Raw genomic sequence first — 21441 nt, 5'->3', positions numbered from 1 at the left:
AATAAAAAATACTGACTGAACTGCCCTGGGGCACAGGAAGAACATACTGACTGAACTGTCCTGGGGCACAGGAAGAACATACTGACTGAACTGTCCTGGGGCACAGGGAGAACATACTGACTGAACTGTCCTGGGGGCACAGGAAGAACATACTGACTGAACTGTCCTGGGGACACAGGAAGAACATACTGACTGAACTGTCCTGAGGCACAGGAAGAACATACTAACTGAACTGTCTTGAGGCACAGGAAGAACATACTGACTGAACTGTCCTGAGGCACAGGAATAACATACTGACTGAACTGTCCTGGGGCACAGGAATAACATACTGACTGAACTGTCCTGGGGCACAGGAAGAACATACTGACTGAACTGTCCTGGGGCACAGGAAGAACATACTAACCGAACTGTCCTGAGGCACAGGAATAACATACTGACTGAACTGTCCTGGGACACAGGAAGAACATACTGACTGAACTGTCCTGAGGGACAGGACGAACATACTGACTTAACTGTCCTGGGGCACAGGAAGAACATACTGACTGAACTGTCCTGGGGCACAGGAAGAACATACTGACTGAACTGTCCTGGGGCACAGGAAGAACATACCGACTGAACTGTCCTGGGGCGCAGGAAGAACATACTGACTGAACTGTCCTGGGGCACAGGAAGAACATACTGACTGAACTGTCCTGAGGCACAGGAAGAACATACTGACTGAACTGTCCTGGGGCACAGGAAGAACATACTGACTGAACTGCCCTGTGGCACAGGAAGAACATACTGACTGAACTGTCCTGGGGCACAGGAAGAACATACTGACTGAACTGTCCTGAGGGACAGGAAGAACATACTGACTGAACTGTCCTGGAGCACAGGAAGAACATACTGACTGAACTGTCCTCAGGAAGAACATACTGACTGAACTGTCCTGAGGCACAGGAAGAACATACTAACCGAACTGTCCTGGGGCACAGGAAGAACATACTGACTGAACTGTCCTGGGGCACAGGAAGAACATACTGACTGAACTGTCCTGGAGCACAGGAAGAACATACTGACTGAACTGTCCTGAGACACAGGAAGAACATACTGACTGAACTGTCCTGGGGCACAGGAAGAACATACTGACTGAACTGTCCTGGGGCACAGGAATAACATACTGACTGAACAGTCCTGGGGCACAGGAAGAACATACTGACTGAACTGTCCTGGAGCACAGGAAGAACATACTGACTGAACTGTCCTCAGGAAGAACATACTGACTGAACTGTCCTGAGGCACAGGAAGAACATACTGACTGAACTGTCCTGAGGCACAGGAAGAACATACTAACTGAACTGTCCTGAGGCACAGGAAGAACATACTGACTGAACTGTCCTGGGGCACAGGAAGAATATTCCCCTTTAAAGTAGCATTTTCTTTCTCTGATGTAGTTTGCTATACAGAAATGAACCACTGTTACTGAAATTAGTTATATAGTAAAGACACCATATATTGCCAGGTAACCAACGTACCTTAATGTAGAAGGTGTGAGTGAAGCAGTTTTCTTGCAGGCCCAGAGTGAAGGAGTTACTGACCTCCCTCTGGTTCTTCCTGATGTAGGCGCGGTTGTTTGGCTGCTTGCGGGTAACATCCAGCGTTAAAGTATAATTAATCCTTGCGTTAGCTGGGAACAATTTAGAATTGCATTGAAAGATTATAAAACATGACTTCTCAGATACGTGTTAAATTGATTTTTGATTTGATTTGATTTGATTACGGATTAGCTGGTGCCATAGCAACCAGCTAGTCTTCCTAGGTTCGACAAAAAAATAAATACAAAAACAATTATTATTGCAAAACTAAATTATTAAAAGTCAGTACTCAACACACAATGCATAATGAAACTAACAATTAAGATGGCTAAAATTACATGCAAGCAAATAAACAGAAAACAAAAAATAAAAGTAAAATTCTTTACAGTGTTAAAAACAATTCAAGATTATTTTTAAAAGTGAATCTACTGTAAATGCAGCAGAGGTTTTGAGGCAGGTTATTCCAAAGAGTTAATGCTCTAAAAATAAAAGATCTCCTTAAAGCATTGTTTTTTGGACCTGGCAATTCAAGCTGCCCACTACTGGAACCTCTAATGTAATACTCATGCACAGTATTACTATATAAACAATCTGTTTATGTATAAAAACAGGAGTTTTTACTGGTCACGAGTCACGACCGACTTGAACAGCACAAGTGTATTAAAAGACAATCTATGTTCAACGTTAAGCCAAGAGAGAAAATGACTGCGTGGTGAAGAAAGGAGAGGTCAGAGGTCAGCCACCTGTCCGCACGACGGAGACCTTGGTCATGGTAAAGCAGACCTCAGCGGTGTTATTCAGGGGCGCGGTGCAGGCGTCAGTGTTCTGGGGGTTCTGGGGGATCTGGGTCGGATTGAATGACACGCTAGTTTCCACCGTTACTATTGGCTTGGATCTGGGAGAAAAATACAGGATCAATTATAACAATTCTTTATTTTCCTTTAAAGGTGCTATAGATATATGTAGAGTAATCTTAGTTAGAAGAAAAAAAACATTCAGAGAGCTTTTAGAAAGGTGCAGAATAAAAGTATTGCTAATAGAATAGAATAGAAGTACTTCATTGATCTCGAGGGGAAATTCAGCACCACAGATCACTCACAATGGACATTCAGGTAGTCAAAAATAAAAAATAAGAATAAGAAAAAGTTTGCCGGTCCAAAATGAATGTTGTTGTTTACATGTTGTGTACATGTACACAAGAATTAGATCAGTGTTGCCACAACGCTTATACCTGAGCAAGAGGACAGCTCCCTTTGATCCCACGGCCAGGTCAGGCAGACCGTCTTCACTGAGGTCAAATGAAGACTGACTGATCGACAGGCCAAAGAACTTCAGTCCTGGACGGACATCCGAACCAGCAATTCTCTAGTTTAGAGGCAAAAAGAGAATATTTCAATGATGCCTCATACAGTAATACTACAATGCAAATCTCACTCTCAACACAGGTGCCCCCCAGGGCTGTGTTCTGAGCCCCCTCCTCTACTCGCTTTACAAGCACGACAGAACAGCAACACAATCGTCAAGTTTGCTGACGACACAGCTGTGGTGGGCCTGATCTCTGCTACCTGGGAGAGGTGGAGAACCGGGTGCTGTGGTGCCAGGAGAACAGCTTCTCCCTGAACATCAGCTAAACCAAATAACTGATTGTGGATTTTAGGAAGTCGGGGGCCAGGGACTACAGCCCCCTCAGCATCGACGAGGCACCGGTCGAGAGAGTGAACAGTTTCAAGTACCTCAGAGTCCACATTATCTGAGGACTTGACATGGACCACACACACAGACACTCAAAGTGAGTCAGAAGATCTCCCACTCTCCAGAACATTTATAATAATAACTGGACTTTGAAGAAGAATAAGTCTTTATTCGTCATGCAGTGACACACACACATGCGATGCCAGGCACACAAGGCGTTGCAGGGCCATGGCTAAGAGATTAGTCAAAGACGCCAAACAACTGCCTCTTTGCACTGCTGCGGTCAGGCAAGAGCTACCAGAGTCTCATGGCCAGTACAGAGACTCAGAAGCAGCTTCTATCCCCAGGCCATCAGGATGATCAATGACAATGTAACATCAACCCATCCATCTACATTCATTGCACACAACATCCACGTGCACACACTCACTTTAAACAAACACTCACCTTTAACATTCACTTTAGACACGTTTTAACACTAAATCATATTTGTATCTATCTATTACAAAAAGATTTGCACTACATCCATACCTCATTTTTGTATTTTTAAAAAGAATTTTTTGCATTTTGTACTTTAGGTTGTACTTTAGTTTGTATATTGTATAGGGATGTCCGATATTATCGGCCTACCGATATTATCGGCCGATATCGGCATTAAAATGTGATATCGGAAAATATCGGTATCGGTTTTCAAAAAAAAAATTATATATATATATATATTTTTTTTTTACATTTCTAGAACCTTTATTTACCCAGGCAAGCAAGTAAGAACAAATTCACATTTTATTTATTGTCAAAGGTATGCATAATGTTGTGTTAATTCAACAACAAGAGATATGTAATGTTAATTACCTGAAATTATTCAGTTTTTTGGGGGGGAAACCCTGCATATATCGGTATCGGTTGATATCGGAAATTAAGAGTTGGACAATATCGGTATATCGGTAAAAAAGCCAATATCGAGCATCCCTAATATTGTATATTTTGTATAGTGTTTGGACTTTATTCTTTTTTTTTTTTTAAACTTTGACCAGTCAGCTGGTTCTTTTCGCGTTTATCGCTTTTTCTGGTCAAGTATGACCGACAGATACAGGTTGAATGGGGTATAGATGGGGGGAAAGACACTCTGAGAAAATACGGCGAGTCCGGGAGTCGAACTCGTGTACCCCAGATCCGTGACGCGCACGGTTGTCCCCGACGCCGAAATAGCGTTCGAGGTACGCGGTGAGCTACTGGAGCTCCCCGGACTTTATTCTTTTTACTTTATTTACTGTATGAAGCAGGTGCGAACCATGGGGGAGCTGGGGGAGCCATGGCTCCCCTATATGAGACATCAGCCCCCCTGAAAACATGATTTGTGAATTTTTGGGGGGTCTCTAAAATACTGACAATAAATGTAATTTTTGCCATGCATTTCAAATGTTTCTGTAATTTTCTGTATCGTCGTCATCGTGTATAATAATAAAATTAGATTATTTTGATGTATGATTAATGATTTGCGCACTAATTCACTGTAATAGACAATAGCATACATCTATGGGGTTGCGGCACTGCAGATATACCCTACTCGTAATAGATGGCAACATGCATGCTATTCTTGCGTTTACCATTCGGAGCGTGGCGGCGCTGCAGCCTGCAGGCACAAATCAAACTTCACCCGCCGTTTAAAAAAAATACAGGTATTCAGGATAATGTCGAAAGTTAAACGAAATATCAAAGAAGTAAGCCTTCTAACCAATTTTGGTTTTACAAAGAAGGCAAAGCAGCCTGCTGCGGAGACTACTTCTGTGACATGCAGATTTTGAGAATTGGGCAGATCTTCACCATCAGGAGGGTGTCGATAATGTTGCATTTGCCTACTATAATAATGTCAGACTCGATGTGTTTGGTCGTGGACTTGTTGTTCGGTATTGTTCATCCGTGTGTTTATGTGTAAATAGGACTGTTTGTGAATTTTAGTGTTGGATCAGAGGGGTTAATCTGAGAATGTGTATTTCAATATGTGCGTCTTCATCATGCATGCAAACACCTGTGTGGTGTGTGTGTGGACTATGTGTGGTTCTGTAACATTACTCATACCTATAGCCTATGTCAGCAAACGTCACAGTAAAGTCCACCCTGTGAGGCACGTGCAGCGCTGCTGACTCCCCCCCCCCCCCCATGCAGACACTGTGAAGCACAATCTCCGGAGGCTCATACAGAACCAAGCATTTCACTGTAATGTACATGTACTTTATATGCGACAAATAAAACAAAATTGGAACAAAAATCCTTTCTAGATCTGCCTTTCACTCCTGCAAACCATTTCTCTGAGGCTGCCTGGATTCTCACACACCTGTGTGTACGTAGGATTGATTGTTCTTTTTCCACCGTGGAAAATGTAGATGCTTCCTTGACCGTCGTTCTCTAAAGGTGCTCCGACGGCTAAATCGTTGGATCTGTCCCCGTTCAGGTCGGGCAGTGGGGCAAGAGAAGTCCCGAACCTCCCTCTCTCCATCGGGGCTCCCTTCAACACGCTCTGATCCTCCCACTGGCAGTTCACGGGGGTCATCCACTGGTGGAGAAACACACCACACACTATCAGCAGCCGGGTCACGCAGTGTTACCTTTTCTGTATTAACTCGAATCTTAGTAAGAGTACAGCACTCCAGGGCCAAAGCACCGGTCATGAATGAATGAAAACTTTATTTAACAGATTGCAGAATGGGTACAATACAGTACGGCTCAATACACACAATTGTTAACTCATTCTGCGCCATCGCTTAATGCGCCAGAGGGCGCTATTACGCCATCGCTTTAATCAATGGGGGGACTGCGAGATTTGCGAGTGCTTAAAATATATCTTATATTATAGCTATGGGTCTAATACACCCGTCGATTGTCAGTAAGTTGCTTCCAATCAACATGTACAAAACGGATTGTTTTTTCATCCATACATTTCCGTTTTATACCGTTTTGAATATGAATATAGTTTGTGATTCTTAGTAATCCCAGGAAAATACGCAATAATAGCCCTTTAGTGGAATACACTAAACACGTAATTCTTCGCCTGATTATCGAATCATCCTGAAATCAACGCTAGATTATCGTTATTATCCTTCCTCATGCAAGAATGAAAAGGGCCTCGTAGCGCGAGGCTCCCCCAGTGCCCTCCTGCACCCAACGGCACACAGCCACACACACACACACAGAGACAGCTTCGATCCGGGTAGAAAGAAATATCAGATCAACGCAAGATTTTATATATAGAGTCCTTCCCTGGTATCTGATGTAATGCAAAAGAGATTTTCTCCAATTTTCTGATCGCCATTCCAAATACTGCTCGTGGAGGTCCGTCCCACATTACTGAGCGTTACACATGAACAGGCGGGTGGGTTTACTGTTCCATGCCACCGTTATAAAGGCCTACCTCACCTGAGTATTTAAACCCTGCCCACACGGCTCGGATCGTCCCAGAAAAGAAACGACACCATTTCTAATGGAGTGCAATACCAGCTGGAAGGCGTAGGTGGCGGTATTTGCCCTTTTGCGAGCTCAGACCCATTCCCAATGATAACATCAGGCTGGATGGATGAAAATGAATGGATATCGCTAATAAAAGAAATAACGATTAAAACCTGACTATACTTGTGATTGGCGCTGAGCGGTCGGCGAGTTAACCCGACTATCATCTGGTCTGGCATTGTGTGTTTGGACTTTATTCTTTTTTTTTTTTTTAAACTTTGACCAGTCAGCTGGTTCTTTTCGCGTTTATCGCTTTTTCTGGTCAAGTATGACCGACAGATACAGGTTGAATGGGGTATAGATGGGGGGAAAGACACTCTGAGAAAATACGGCGAGTCCGGGAGTCGAACTCGTGTACCCCAGATCCGTGACGCGCACGGTTGTCCCCGACGCCGAAATAGCGTTCGAGGTACGCGGTGAGCTACTGGAGCTCCCCGGACTTTATTCTTTTTACTTTATTTACTGTATGAAGCAGGTGCGAACCATGGGGGAGCTGGGGGAGCCATGGCTCCCCTATATGAGACATCAGCCCCCCTGAAAACATGATTTGTGAATTTTTGGGGGGTCTCTAAAATACTGACAATAAATGTAATTTTTGCCATGCATTTCAAATGTTTCTGTAATTTTCTGTATCGTCGTCATCGTGTATAATAATAAAATTAGATTATTTTGATGTATGATTAATGATTTGCGCACTAATTCACTGTAATAGACAATAGCATACATCTATGGGGTTGCGGCTGGATGGATGAAAATGAATGGATATCGCTAATAAAAGAAATAACGATTAAAACCTGACTATACTTGTGATTGGCGCTGAGCGGTCGGCGAGTTAACCCGACTATCATCTGGTCTGGCATTGAATGAGTTAAGGGGATGCAGACCAGAGAAAGACGTTTGTCTTGTTTACATCGGGGTCCCCCATTTTCAATTCATAGTGACATTTATGACATACACAACATACATGACATCATGACATACAGGTATATATATAGTACTGTGGTGTGAATGAGCCCGGGTAATGACGTCAGGAGCAGGGACTCAATCAGCTGTCATTATTGAACTCAGGTGTTACTGATTGCGGGTGGGGATGAGACGCTGAGACTATTGATAAGCCAGTGGGACTCGGATATCGGGGTCGGATGCACCCAGAAGGATGTGCCAACCGCCAATAAAATTCAAAAGAAGAAGAAGAAGATATCGGGGTCGGAGCACCTTGCTACATGTGGTACCAGCACGCTGATAGGATTCCGGGGGTGTATCTCAGGCCTGAGTTAATGTACCTAATTGGAGGGTGGCGGAGGAAGAGCAGAGAGGGAGGGGTAATTGATACCCGGGAGGTGATCCCCTCGTGTTCACGTGGACCAGTTTGGTCGGTTGTAGTGTGTGGGTGACTATAAGTGCATCATTGATGTACCATGCCTCGTTTAGACTTTAGAGGGTGATAGTGTGCTCTGAAGAGAGGTGAAGGGATTTACCTATATAAGTGTGCTGTGATATATAGTGTGCTCTGAAGAGAGGTGAAGGGATTTACCTAAGGGACGCCTTACTGTACCCGTTATTCTCCGGGTCTGTTAACACCGTCATCCCTGGAGGGGATATTAGTGTCGGCCTCATGAATTATGTGTTTTTTTAATCAATAAACCTTGTTATCTTTTGTACCCTGGTTGTGCCTGTGATCATTGAAGGGCTTTGACAAAAGAGCAGCTTCCCCTGCTAATAAGCAGTTTCTCCTGCTCATGGTATAACCCATGTTTTTATTACAGTACTGTACAGTAACATACTTATTAACATACTCGCCGGACATCGGGGTAATTCCCTCTAGACATGTGGTGGTGACAGTAAACCACTGGAAACCGTTCTCTTCAGGACTGGGCATTTATTTCCATTGCATTCTTCAATCATGTGGTTGATTAACGTTACATATATGTCATAACAAGCTACCTGCTTCTCTCGTTCCCGCGTACACACTGGCTGCAAGATTTCGAAACCTAGCCGCATTTCTGGCAGACGCTCTCTGATTGGCACTGACTGATGCTCTCTGATTGGCCACTGACGTGTTTGCCCAATCGCGTGACGAGCTGTGTCTTTGCCCATTTCCACGTCAAACAGCCTGCAAACTACCTGGCGTTCTATCGCCATGCTCTAAGACAAACTCTAACCTTAACCAACTTCGAAAGAGTGCCTAAGCTTAACCGTCGAAAGAACTTGCCGTCACGCTCTAAGACAAACTCTAACCTTAACCAACTTCGAAAGAGTGCCTAAGCTTAACCAGTGTAGAAACAGGCGTCGGCCAATCAGAGAGCGTCTTGCCAGAAATGCGGCTAGGTTTCGAAATCATGCACACTGGCTGACTATTCGCTGCTTGCGTAGCCCACCTGTATCCCACCATGCATCACTCTTAAAGGAGCAGGCCATACCCTAAATTACTCCTAATTTCCCTAATCTTATAACAACAGTGATGGATAACTGTAAAAGCAGTATTTACCCAGCCAGTCAGGAGGCAGACGTAAACCCTGCCTTCTCTATCTCTCTCCGTGAACATGGGAGCAGATATGAGGACGACATCAGTGTAGCCGTCACCATCCACATCCATGGCACAAACCTCTGCTCCAAAATATGCACCAATCTGAAAAGAAGTGAACCAAAGATTGCCATATAATTAACAAAAAAAGGAAATGCTAAATAAAGGTGATATAGATAACCTTATTTTTAACCTGTTAACGTTCGGCAGCCCCCCGACGGGACACTTCGCGACACTTTGCCTACACGTCATTGGAAAGCTAAAATGGCCGAACAACCAACAAGCATCTGTTTCGGACAAGTGACCATGTACGGTTTCGGCTGGCCGTGAACGGACCAGTCACCTCTGACGGTGAAAACTATTGACCGTTTTTGTAGCCAATGAACTTATGGGGACAGAAGAAGACAGGGAAGTTGTTGTTTTGGAGAATTTCTCCAAATACAAACATTACAAACATTTTCCGTGGGATTGTTATCAACTTTGGACCTGTACTAGATAAGACTTCAGGCTATGGAACCGTTATGTTTTCCAGCTCCTACCTCTCAGCTGGAACTCAAAAACAGGCATCTGGCAACAAGTAAACAAACGTGAGTAAACAAAACTTTTATTTCAGTGTTAAAACCTCTAACTCTATTACATTAGCACCATGAGTCATTCTTCCTGTTGTGGAAGAAAGTTCAGAATGTTTCCTTTCAAAAGAGACCAGACTCATGCATGTGCTATAAGTGGTTAAAGAATAAATCGCAAATTACTTTGGGTATGCAATCAGCCACTTTATGCTAAATGTGCCCTACGCATAATACACCCACAGAGCTTTTAGAAAGATGCAGAATAAAAGTATTGCTTTTCCCCCAAAGAAAATATTGATTAATGAATTTATCATTGAAAAAAATTTTGCAGGTCCAAAATGAATGTTGTTGTTTACATGTTGCAGACATGTATCCCCTCCCTACTTCCCATTTCCCCAATGTGGAATGCACCTGATTGGATAAATGACATGCTGGTGCTCTAGTGCGACATCTAGTGGCTGAATGTCATCTATAGCACCTTTAATGAGAGGATATTGTATATTTGACACTCCTTGGGGAGTAGACCCTGCTGCCTGGTCACCTGCAGTGGAGAAGGGTCAATTCTCGTCCCGATGGGATCCACCATCACTGCTCCTCTGTGTTTGTATCTCGGAGCACCGAGAATTGTTAACAATTCACTGGAACTTTGAGCAACTGTCATGGAGTAGCCTGGGAGGGGGATTAGAGAGAGACAGGTCCATCAACACTCTTACTTTTCTTTTTTTTTCATTTATTTATTTTCTTTCTTTTCTTTTACATGAACACTTTTACACAAAAATCATGACAACACACAATACAATAATAATAATACAATCTGAGACTAATCCTCTTGAGGTTGTTCTGTCCCTGATAAGCTTAATAAAAGGGTGTGGGTGTAGTGCTTGAGCCCACGGTACCCCATGCGCCCTGAGCACCAACCTTAGCTGCAAGTAATAGAGGAAGGTCAAAGAAATCTCTTAGGTCCTGAAATGCCCGAAGGCCGTTTTTATTATATATATCCCCCAGAGTATGAACTTCCCTCCTCTCCCATTGAGGAATAAAACTCTTACTTTCTTTACATTTAAAAAGGGGGTCAACGCGTCTAGACGCGTGATTACCAAAGGTAGCCGCATTTCTGGCAGACGCTCTCTGATTGGCCGACTCCAGTTTCTACACTGGTTAAGCTTAGGCACTCTTCGAAGTTGGTTAAGGTTAGAGTTTGTCTTAGAGCGTGACGGCAAGTTATTTCGACGGTTAAGCTTAGGCACTCTTTCGAAGTTGGTTAAGGTTAGAGTTTGTCTTAGAGCATGGCGAGAGAACGCCAGGTAGTTTGCAGGCTGTTTGACGTGGAAATGGGCAAAGACACAGCTCGTCACGCTATTGGGCGCACATGTCACATGACCAGAAACGTCTGCCAGAAATGCGGCTACCTTTGGTAATCACGCCGTCTAGACCATAGATATATATAGAACAATAGATAACTGCCGGCCAATGGAGAGCGACGTCGTCGTAGGGCGGCCATCTTGCCCCACAGGAGTGTTTTTAGGGTTAGAAAACATTGGGGGCTTCAGCCCGGGGGGGGGTGGATACACCAATCAGGTTTAAGCACTATAAAAATGCAGCAGGTGAGTTCACCTGTCTTCAACCAAAATGGAAAGAGAGTGAAGTACTGTACACAGAGAACGTGAAAATATACAATACATTCACCAAACACTACACAAGACAACCAATGATGCAGACTGATGAAAATATACATTTTCTCCCATTTTCCCAAATCCGTCAACATGTCAACATGGAGAATCACAACAAAAAATGATCTTGCCAGATCCATAGGCAAAGAGATAATGTCTAGTATTTTCTGTACTCTATTTACATTTTTTCAAAATTGTTTTTGTTTTACTGTAATTTTAACCTGTACTGGATACAGTATTTTATGTTTGTCTGATATTTGCTGAGCTTACAGTGTTATGCACATAGTAGCATGAAAACTGGGACATGTTTTGTTGTGATTCTCCATGTTGAAATGTTGACTGATTTGGTTATATGGAGAGAACATTTATATTTTCATCAGGCTGCATCATTGATTTGGGTATATGGAGAGAAAATGTTTTTTTTAGCAGTCTGCATCATTGATTTGGGTATATGTAGATAAATAAATTATATTTTCATCAGTCTACTCTACAGCATTGGTCTTGTGTAGTGTTTGGTGAATTTATTGTATATTTGCACATTCTCTGCATACTTCACTTACAGTACTCTAATCACTGAGAAGTAGAATTGCTAAATGTGTTTTAGGTTAAGCACAGCATTGTGTGTAACTGGTTCAAACAGAATTCAGTCATATGAAACGTGTGTTTCATATGGTAACAAAATGTAGTTTTTATAAATTAGTGTATGGTTTTGACAAGTGTTTAATTTAGCAAAGGATCTGAGGTGTTCTGATAATTGTGTGTGTGGTTGTGCTAATTGTGTGTTTTGAAACACCGGGCCCTGTTTTCAAAATCATGCTTAAGCAATCGAAAAAAAACTATTGTGTGTTTCATTATAATTATGTTTCAGTCTTCTCATAAAAGAAATATTCGATTTTTGGGTATTTTCCTGCCTTTGGTCCGCTTTGCATTCACATCTCAAATGAACTGTAGCAGGGTTCACTTGCAAGAGTGAATGAGCTTTCACACCACCCCAAACCAACCGGACTATCCGAGGAAATGAACCAGGGTTCGATTAAAGCTTATTATAGTTTAGCACAGTATCATGAGCATGTCTTTGTCAGTGGACACTGGACATGGGTATGGATGGCTCCAGGTGCTGCTGTGTTAAAGTGCACATCTTCAAGTCCACAAATCGGTGAATGAAAGAATGATAGGATCAAATGAAAACTACTTACTAAAAATGGATTAAAAGTACTAAAAACCAACAAAAAATACCAAACACTAACAAACATTCAGCACAGACAATGGGGATGCTGACATAAATTAATTGTCCGGGGCTAGGAGAAAAACATCCGGGGCTGAAGCCCCGGAAGCCCAGGGCTAACGACGCCACTGTTGCCCCAGGCAGCTCAGCTACTGATAACATTAATGTCTATGGTGCATGTACTATTTAAATAACCATAGATTGCTCAATTCTTTACCGATTTTCAAACGGGTTGGTTTGCTATAAACATCAAAGATGTAGTTATGATACTTATAAAATGTTTTTTTTTTAAAGATGTTTTTTTACAAACCGCTTGAATCATAGCCACGTTAACCCTTTATCTTCCAGGGATTATTCTGATCTTAATCCCCTCTCTGCCACCACTATAAGTCTATGGAGATGTTCCCCTTCTTTGCAGGGCTATAACTTTTTAAATTGTATTGCTAAATTGACATTACTATGGCCCATTCAACGTCAAGTATCTATCGTTTAGGATGTAGCAACGTTCTACTTTTTCATTCACATATTCATACTAAAATACGGTCTAAAGTATAAATATGAAATATGTTTTTATCGTTTTCTGCAGCATTCTGCAGAACGTGATTTATAGCCCTAAATACATATATTACATCATCAAATGTAGTTTGATACCGATTGACGTCATATTAAAACTTTCAATTGTGCAAGGTCCTAAGCGTCATGCCTCATCATCTGCTGGTGACCGGAGGGGGGGGGGGGGGGTTTATAAGTCCATGGCCGACGTTAAATCATTTATGTAGTATGGGTGATATGTTGATCACAGCAGTTTATATGGATCATAATAATAATAATTAAACACGCTGAACCTTACCGTAGCTTCCTCTGACCGTTGGGTGGTCAGCGTGGAGCAGAAAGTTCTCGATTATGGGATGTTGATATATGCGATCCATTTCCAGGTTGTATAATAATATATACGTCCAAATCATGTTGTTTATCGAGTTATTTGCAACCGATCGATGTCCAGTGTATCAAGATGGAGTCCCGCTAACGATAGCGAGTGCCCGGACGAAATATGGCGCGTCACTTCCTGTTTGGGAGATCCGCCGATCGGCCACCAGATGGCGGTCTTGAACCGTTGGAGAGTTGAGAGGAGATCAACAGGAGATCTCAAGACTCTGTGGGTAAAATATGATTGCCATCACAGATTTTTGAAATATTAATCTCAAAGACGCCTTACGGCGTCATTGGCAGATTACGCTTGGCGGAGAATGACGTGGCGAATAAAGAGTATAATGCTTGTAATAAACCAAACCGTTTGTAAATCCGTCAATATTTCAGCGAGTTAGGAGTATTTTTGTCTGTGCAGATCACTCACCCTCACTCAAGGCTGACTGGGGCAAGATGGCAGCGGTTCAGCGACGCTGGTGACTCCGCCTTAAGCTATCTAGTGTTTGATTGATTGATTGATTGAAAACTTTATTAACAGATTGCAGAATAGGTACAATACAGTACAGCTCAATACACACAATTGTTAATGGGATGCAGACCAGAGAAAGACTTTCGTCTTGTTTACATCAGGGTCCCCCATTTTCAATTCATCAGGACATATATGACATACATGACATACAGATAGACAGTACTGCTACATCTATACATTTATGACATACCAGATTTGCAAATACAGTACTGTTTGTGATACAAAGAGAGTCCAGAAAAGGGAGTATATACATTTGACGTAAAACTGTACATTGGAGGAGGTTGGGTGGGGTTGTGTGGGGGGGGGGTTGGGTAGGGAGGGGTTGGGGGGGAAACACTGTACAACTGTACAAGCAAAACTGTACATTGGCATATTGACAATCATACTAGGTAATTTACATTGGAGGGGGTTGGGGGGGGGGAAACACTGTACAAACAAGCAAAACTGTACATTGGGGGGGGAACACTGTACAAACAGGCAAAACTGTACATTGGAATATTGACACAACCATACTAGGTAAATTACTGTACATTGGAGGGGGTTGGGTTAGGACATTTACAGGGGCCAGTTTCGAATTGCAGTCTCCCGTAGGTGTTCCTTGAGAGTGGTTTTGAAAGTGGGTAGTGATTCACATTCCTTTACAGCTTTGGGTAGGGCGTTCCACATTGATGTGGCATAATTGCGAAACGTGTTTAGTCCCTTGTTTGAGCCGAATCTGGGTTTAACATGATTTGTGGAGCTCCCTCTGGTGTTGTGATTGTGGTATTCACTGACCTTTGGGAAGTATTTTGACATGTACATGGGTACCTTGGTCGTGTAGTGTATCTTGTAGACCAGGCCCATTGCAAGTTGCTGTACTCTGTCGTCTACTCTAAGCCATCCTAGGTTGTCAAAGTGGGCAGGGGTGAGGTGGGTTCTAGGAGTAAGGTCAAGCAGTAGTCTGACCAGTTTGTTTTGAGATGTTTGTAATTTTGTTTTTAGCGCCTTTGAGGTGCTTTGGTACCATGAGGTGCAAGCATAGTCGTAGTACCCTTGAATGAGTGCTCCTGCCGAAGTCTTCAGGGTATTCTTGTTTACCAGTGAAGGATTTGGGGTGCTTTTTCAATGTATGTGATGTATAGATTGGGGGGACCACAGCTAAAATGGTAGATCGAAATGTGCATGGAAGACGGTGATAGAACGGTGACCAGTGGATTGAATACACTGCCAGCGAGGGTGTTTTGTTTTGCATTCCTTGGAAGAACACAGATAAGAGCGAGTGTACTGTAGGCCCAGAGCGAGGGAGAGGGGTGCAACAGTGAATGAAACGTTTAATGGTGTGAACGGTTATTAACGCAGTTGTCATGACAACGCGTCGCATGACAACCAGAAGGCGGGGCCGCCGTTGCGACGACGAACATCTATAAGTCGAACGGTGTTTCCGGGTGTTGAGCAGACCAGAATCTGACCAAGAGCGAGTAGGACTGAGATCACACAGAGGACACTCTCTCCTCTCATTGAGAGGGGGGGGGGGGGGGGGGAGAATGCCACATCACCAGTAGCTTCGGCTACCACGAGGATGGTCTTGGCTAACGAACAGGCCTGACCACTATTGGACTGAATAACAAAAGGACGATAGACGAACACACCGAAAGATCATTAGAATAGACTCTTCAAGGACGATACAATTTGATAACATCTGATAACATCTGATTATGAGGTTCTGTTTATAGCAATAAAACAACGCTTCTCCTCATAAGGTATTTCACGGTGTCGAAGTGTCGAATTCTTACGGAGGTGGAGAATTAGTATGGTTTATGGATTGCTCTAACGGGGGAGATAAGGATCTTATCCGCCAGTATCGGAGACGTCAGGACCATTAAAATGACACAACGCAGAGGAATTGGATGGAGAGCCAACCAGACGAAGACATGATACTGGCCAGTTTGATCAGGATCTTACAGTTGGTGCTGTGACCCGGATTTGCAAGAGATTAAAACAACGGGAGCAGTTGGTTACCGAGAGATAAGAACAACGGAAAAATACTTTTTCAATAATGGGACGACAGTGGACAACAGTCATCGGGTGTGTGGGAGAATCATGATCGAGCAAGGCCGGCCAGCCCTGGGAGAGAGCGCCGAGTCGAGCGGTCATGAGGCGGACCAGCGCTGTAGGAGAAACAGCGCTCCGGAGAAAGATGTGAGTTCACTGTGCACACATGGTTGTTTTGATATTTTAAGCCAAATAAAAACGAACGAAGATAGTGCATCCGTAAATAAGTAGCGACAGAGATGCCAGCTGTGATAATATGAGCAGAGAGCCATGGTGTTTTGAAAAACCAAGATGGGTTTTATCTACAGGGAATGAAAAACAAACGGGCCGGTGAAGGAAGGCAGTGTTCTAAGGGGTTAATTCCACTTTATCTGGTCTGTAATATAAGGGTTGTTTTCCTCGCAAGAGGCGGGAACGCGGGACTGTGAGTCGGGAGAATCTACCTACGTTTTTCAGACCTACCGTCATTTGGCATTCAGTCTATTTTTGACCTGTTCAGTACTTGCATGTTAGTAGATCATCTATTGTCATGTGACCTGCAGACATCATTATGACCTGTTTGGCCGACGAGACTCTAAGAAACAGGTGTTTTGGTGTTAGGCCTTGAAAAAGGAGGGCAGCGGCCGTTTGTTTGAGTAGCCATTAGGAGCGAGACAAGATGGCCGCAAAAAGGAGCCACGAGGAGATAACAACAGATAAAGAACCAGGAAGTGACACGTCAACTAAAACACCATCGAGGAGGAGTAGGTCGCCACCTAGTGGCGGAGAGGGGGTAGTGCTGGGGAGTTTTCATTACCCATAGGGGAATATTTAGCACAGAGAGTGGATTATTATTATAATAATAATATTAGATATAGAGTTTAATCATACAATGGATTAAATAAGAATTGCACAGACAGAGGAGGTGCAGTTATTTGAATGGGTTAATTATGGAATAAAGAGGGAGTTTGAATTCCAGTGGGGCCTTCTCACACCTAATAGATAGGCAGGGTCTTCAGAAGACACGTCACCAGAAGAACTGGCGCGCGCTGGGGGTCAAACTGGGATGAAGAGTTGCGCGGAGTGGGTATCGGAATCTGCAAGTGTCACGCCGGAAGACAACAAACAGGGAACCGCCCTGTAAGATGGATAATAGGTGTGGAGAAGGTGGTAGACTAATAGCAAAACAAGGGAAGTCGAATGTTGTGTTTCTGCTTTCAAGGGGGGAATGACAGAACGGTGATAGAACGGTGACCAGTGGATTGAATACACTGCCAGCGAGGGTGTTTTGTTTTGCATTCCTTGGAAGAACACAGATAAGAGCGAGTGTACTGTAGGCCCAGAGCGAGGGAGAGGGGTGCAACAGTGAAAGAAACGTTTAATGGTGTGAAAGGTTATTAACGCAGTTGTCATGACAACGCGTCGCATGACAACCAGAAGGCGGGGCCGTCGTTGCGACGACGAACATCTATAAGTCGAACAGTGTTTCTGGGTGTTGAGCAGACCAGAATCTGACCAAGAGCGAGTAGGACTGAGATCACACAGAGGACAGAGGGGGGGGGGGGGGGGGGGGGGGGGAATGCCACATCACCAGTAGCTTCGGCTACCACGAGGATGGTCTTGGCTAACGAACAGGCCTGACCACTATTGGACTGAATAACAAAAGGACGATAGACGAACACACCGAAAGATCATTAGAATAGACTCTTCAAGGCGGTTAGGTGGCCGAGCGGAGATTGCGTTCGTCACCAACCCCGGAGCTGTGAGCTGGATTCGCCTGTTCGAATCCAGCTCACAGCTCCGGGGTTGTCACCAGCTTGGCTGGCCGTCTGCACTAATACAATTGGCTGTATTAGAGGGTGGGAGAAGCTGGCGGGGTGGGTCCGGGTCGTTGTAAACAGCGACTCCTACAGTTCGGTCGGGGCGCCTGCTAAGCGCGGATAGGACTTGAGGGGGATAGTGTGGTCCTCCCACACGCTACGCCCTCTCGATGAGAATCCGCGCTGCCAGGTGAAAAGAAGCGGTGATTGGCTGGACGTGTGTCGGAGGAAGCATGTGGTAGCCTCCACTCTCCCAGATGATCTGACTGTGGGGGGTAAGTGCGCAGCGACCAGGAAGGGACTGGGAATTGGCATACGACTAACATTGGGATGGGAGAAAATCGGAGGAAAATGGAGGGGGGAAAAGATCAAAAAAAAAAAAAAAAATAGACTCTTCAAGGACGATACAATTTGATAACATCTGATAACATCTGATTATGAGGTTCTGTTTATAGCAATAAAACAACGCTTCTCCTCATAAGGTATTTCACGGTGTCGAAGTGTCGAATTCTTACGGAGGTGGAGAATTAGTATGGTTTATGGATTGCACTAACGGGGGAGATAAGGATCTTATCCGCCAGTATCGGAGACGTCAGGACCATTAAAATGACACAACGCAGAGGAATTGGATGGAGAGCCAACCAGACGAAGACGTGATACTGGCCAGTTTGATCAGGATATTACACCAGTGAGGAGATCCGGTACAAGAATCGAGTTCGTTGGTTGACTTTTTTTATTACATTGGATGCCATTTTGTCACAGGAGAGATTAGCCTCTAGGATGGAACCCAGGTAGGTAATTTCATCTTTCCTTGTGACAATATTGTCACCCACTGTAACTGAGAAGCCGTCGGTCTTGCTGAGTTTGTTATTTGAACCGAAGAGAATGGACTCTGTTTTGCCCATGTGTAATGATAGTTTGTTATCAGCGAGCCATATGCAGATTTTGCCTAGTTCCGAGCTGAGGGTTTTTTCAAACTGTAACTTGTTCTTGTCAGAGACCAGCAGGGCTGAGTCGTCCGCAAACAGCCTTTTGTAGGTCCAGCATGACCATGCCGCAGTATTTGCCCGCGTCCACCTCTTGTTTGATGTGGTCGTTCAAATAGAGAAGGCATGTGTCAGTGGAGTGGGATGTTCTGAAGCCAGATTTTCGTAGATTCGATTTTTTTCCGCTAGGTACTTTTCGACCTGTTCGTAGACTATTTTTTCCATGACTTTCGAGATGGAGGTGAGAATAGAAACAGGGCGGTAGTTGCCTGGGTCTAATTTGCTGCCCTTTTTGTGCAGAGGGGTCACCCTCGCAGTCCTTGGGGACGTGTCCCTGTTTTATTGAGAGGTTTATTATGTGTGTGATGACTGGGGTGATGGCGGCTGCTGAGTCTCTGAGGAATTTGGAGGGGATGTTGTCATGGCCAGTGGCCTTGTTAGGTTGGAGGGCGCTCAGTTTTTTGAGTACCTCATCTGTTGTTACCATTTCCAGCTTGAAGTCGTCCTTGCGGACCCCTAGGTTTTTGTAGTAAGCTACTATGTGTTCTACCCCATAAAGCCCTGAGTGGGAGGGTAGTTTGTTTACCAGTGTTGTGGCTATGTTTGTGAAGAAAATGTTTAAGTAATTGGCTACATCCAGCTTGTCTGTGATGAGCGTGTTGTCCGTTTTTATGTTTATGCCTAGTTGATTATTGAGTAATTTCCAAAGCTCACATGGTTTGTTTTTGTTTTCCTCAGTTTTGTCATTGATGAAATTCTTTTTTGCAGTTTTGATCATGGAGTTTACGTCGTTTCTTAGTCTGTTTCTTTCTAGTTTGAGTTCAGTCACATGGGCTTGGAGTTCACTGCTCGTGCTTTTGGTAAGCTTTGACTGACTTTTACGAAACTCAGAGCATTTTTTGTCTCTGGTTTTCATAGCGGCCATGTTCTATATATATCTATGGTCTAGACCAGTGGTGCCCAACCAGTCGATCGCGATCGACAGGTAGATCGCGGGCTGATTTCAAGTAGATCTCGATTAATAAAATTAGAACAAAAACATTTTTTTTTTTTTTTTTTTTTTTTTTTTGCAAAACCAACTCCGCCTCTCCTTGTTAACTACAACAAGCAATGCTGTTTGGTATTTAAGATGAGGTCGGACTCGGCACTGACAGATTTGTGTTCATTATGCTGCTTTTATGAAGCCTCAAATGACGGCTTACAATATACAATTTTGGCTGGTAGCTCTCGGCTAGGTGGTCAATTTAAAAGTAGATCTTGGTTCAAAAAAGGTTGTGCACCCCTGGTCTAGACGGTTTCACTGGAGTTGCCTTGCCGGGGAGCGTGAACACTTTCGGCAACCAACATGCCCTTCCGCGTTTCTCTGATTGGCCGAGCGCCTTCCGCATTTCTCTGATTGGCCGAGCGCGGCTCCCCCTTAAGCTCCAGGAGAGAGGAGAGAGGCTGAAAACCTGCAGTTCTTGCCCGACTGATGGGAGCCGAATCCCGGATCCGATTTTTCTGATGAATACCCCCAAAACATGGAGGTCCCGAACGCATGGAAGTATTGATTGCGCCGTAACGAATCATTAGAAAAATATACCGTTAACTGGAATATGTTGTGCCTTTACACATATGTTGGATTATGTAATTGGTTTGTCATGACAAACTAATAAAAAAATCGCGATTTACCCGGTGGCTACAACAACACACAGTGACTACATGCATCATTGTTTACAATGAACGGTGGGGCTAATCTAAAGGACTGGACACGGACGCGTTAAACTAACCTAAAGTTAGTTGTTCACTAACAATACAGACACAAACAAACACAGAACCGGACTGTTATATTAAATTAATTGATTGCTGTTTAATGTGTCCGTGTCCAGTCCTTTAGATTAGCCCCACCGTTCATTGTAAACAATGATGCATGTAGTCACTGTGTGTTGTTGTAGCCACCGGGTAAATCGCGATTTTTTATTAGTTTGTAGGGTACAAATTCGGCTCCCATCAGTCGGGCAAGAACTTCAGCCTCTCTCCTCTCTCCTGGAGCTTAAGGGGGAGCTTAGTATTCCTGCCTCTGAGGAGTGCGTCGCGGCTCATGCACATGCGCGCGAGCCAATCAGAGCAATTCAGAGCAACGCGGAAGGGCATGTTGGTTGCCTAAAGTGTTCACGCTGCCGGGGAAACCGCTTGGACAACAAGTTTACTTCCTGCTGCAGCGTTCTCTACCATCAGCGGCTGACAAGGAAACTATAAAAAGAAAGGAAGGGTTGTCACGTCACCGTGTGACGCATGGAAACGTTCAGTTCGGCCGACATCGAGTTGAATGATGATCAGCCGTCCCCTCCTTTACTGTCGTATTTAAACAGGTTGTTACCTGGGATGAATCAACCTGAACCAGACTGCGGACCTTCGGGGACAGAGCT

The 21441-nt window shown here is 44.0% G+C and overlaps 1 protein-coding gene across 1 annotated transcript in view; it reads right to left on the bottom strand.

Moving 5' to 3' along the window:
* LOC311235480 (integrin alpha-M-like) overlaps window positions 1–21441 on the bottom strand; it is a 134699-nt gene that overhangs the window by 19816 nt on the left and 93442 nt on the right. The window contains exons 12-17 of the mRNA XM_084322943.1: window positions 10408–10535; window positions 9262–9402; window positions 5605–5823; window positions 2809–2942; window positions 2321–2472; window positions 1518–1669 (exon numbers count right to left, since the gene is read on the bottom strand). Of these exons, the coding sequence (XP_084179069.1) occupies window positions 1518–1669; window positions 2321–2472; window positions 2809–2942; window positions 5605–5823; window positions 9262–9402; window positions 10408–10535 (926 nt within the window). The remainder of the gene's footprint in view (window positions 1–1517; window positions 1670–2320; window positions 2473–2808; window positions 2943–5604; window positions 5824–9261; window positions 9403–10407; window positions 10536–21441) is intronic.

The sequence above is a fragment of the Notolepis coatsorum genome (genome assembly GCF_963971535.1).
Source record: "Notolepis coatsorum genome assembly, chromosome: 10".
NCBI lineage: Eukaryota > Metazoa > Chordata > Actinopteri > Aulopiformes > Paralepididae > Notolepis > Notolepis coatsorum.
Note: the sequence above shows the minus strand (reverse complement) of the source record. Positions and strands in the feature narration are given on the sequence as shown.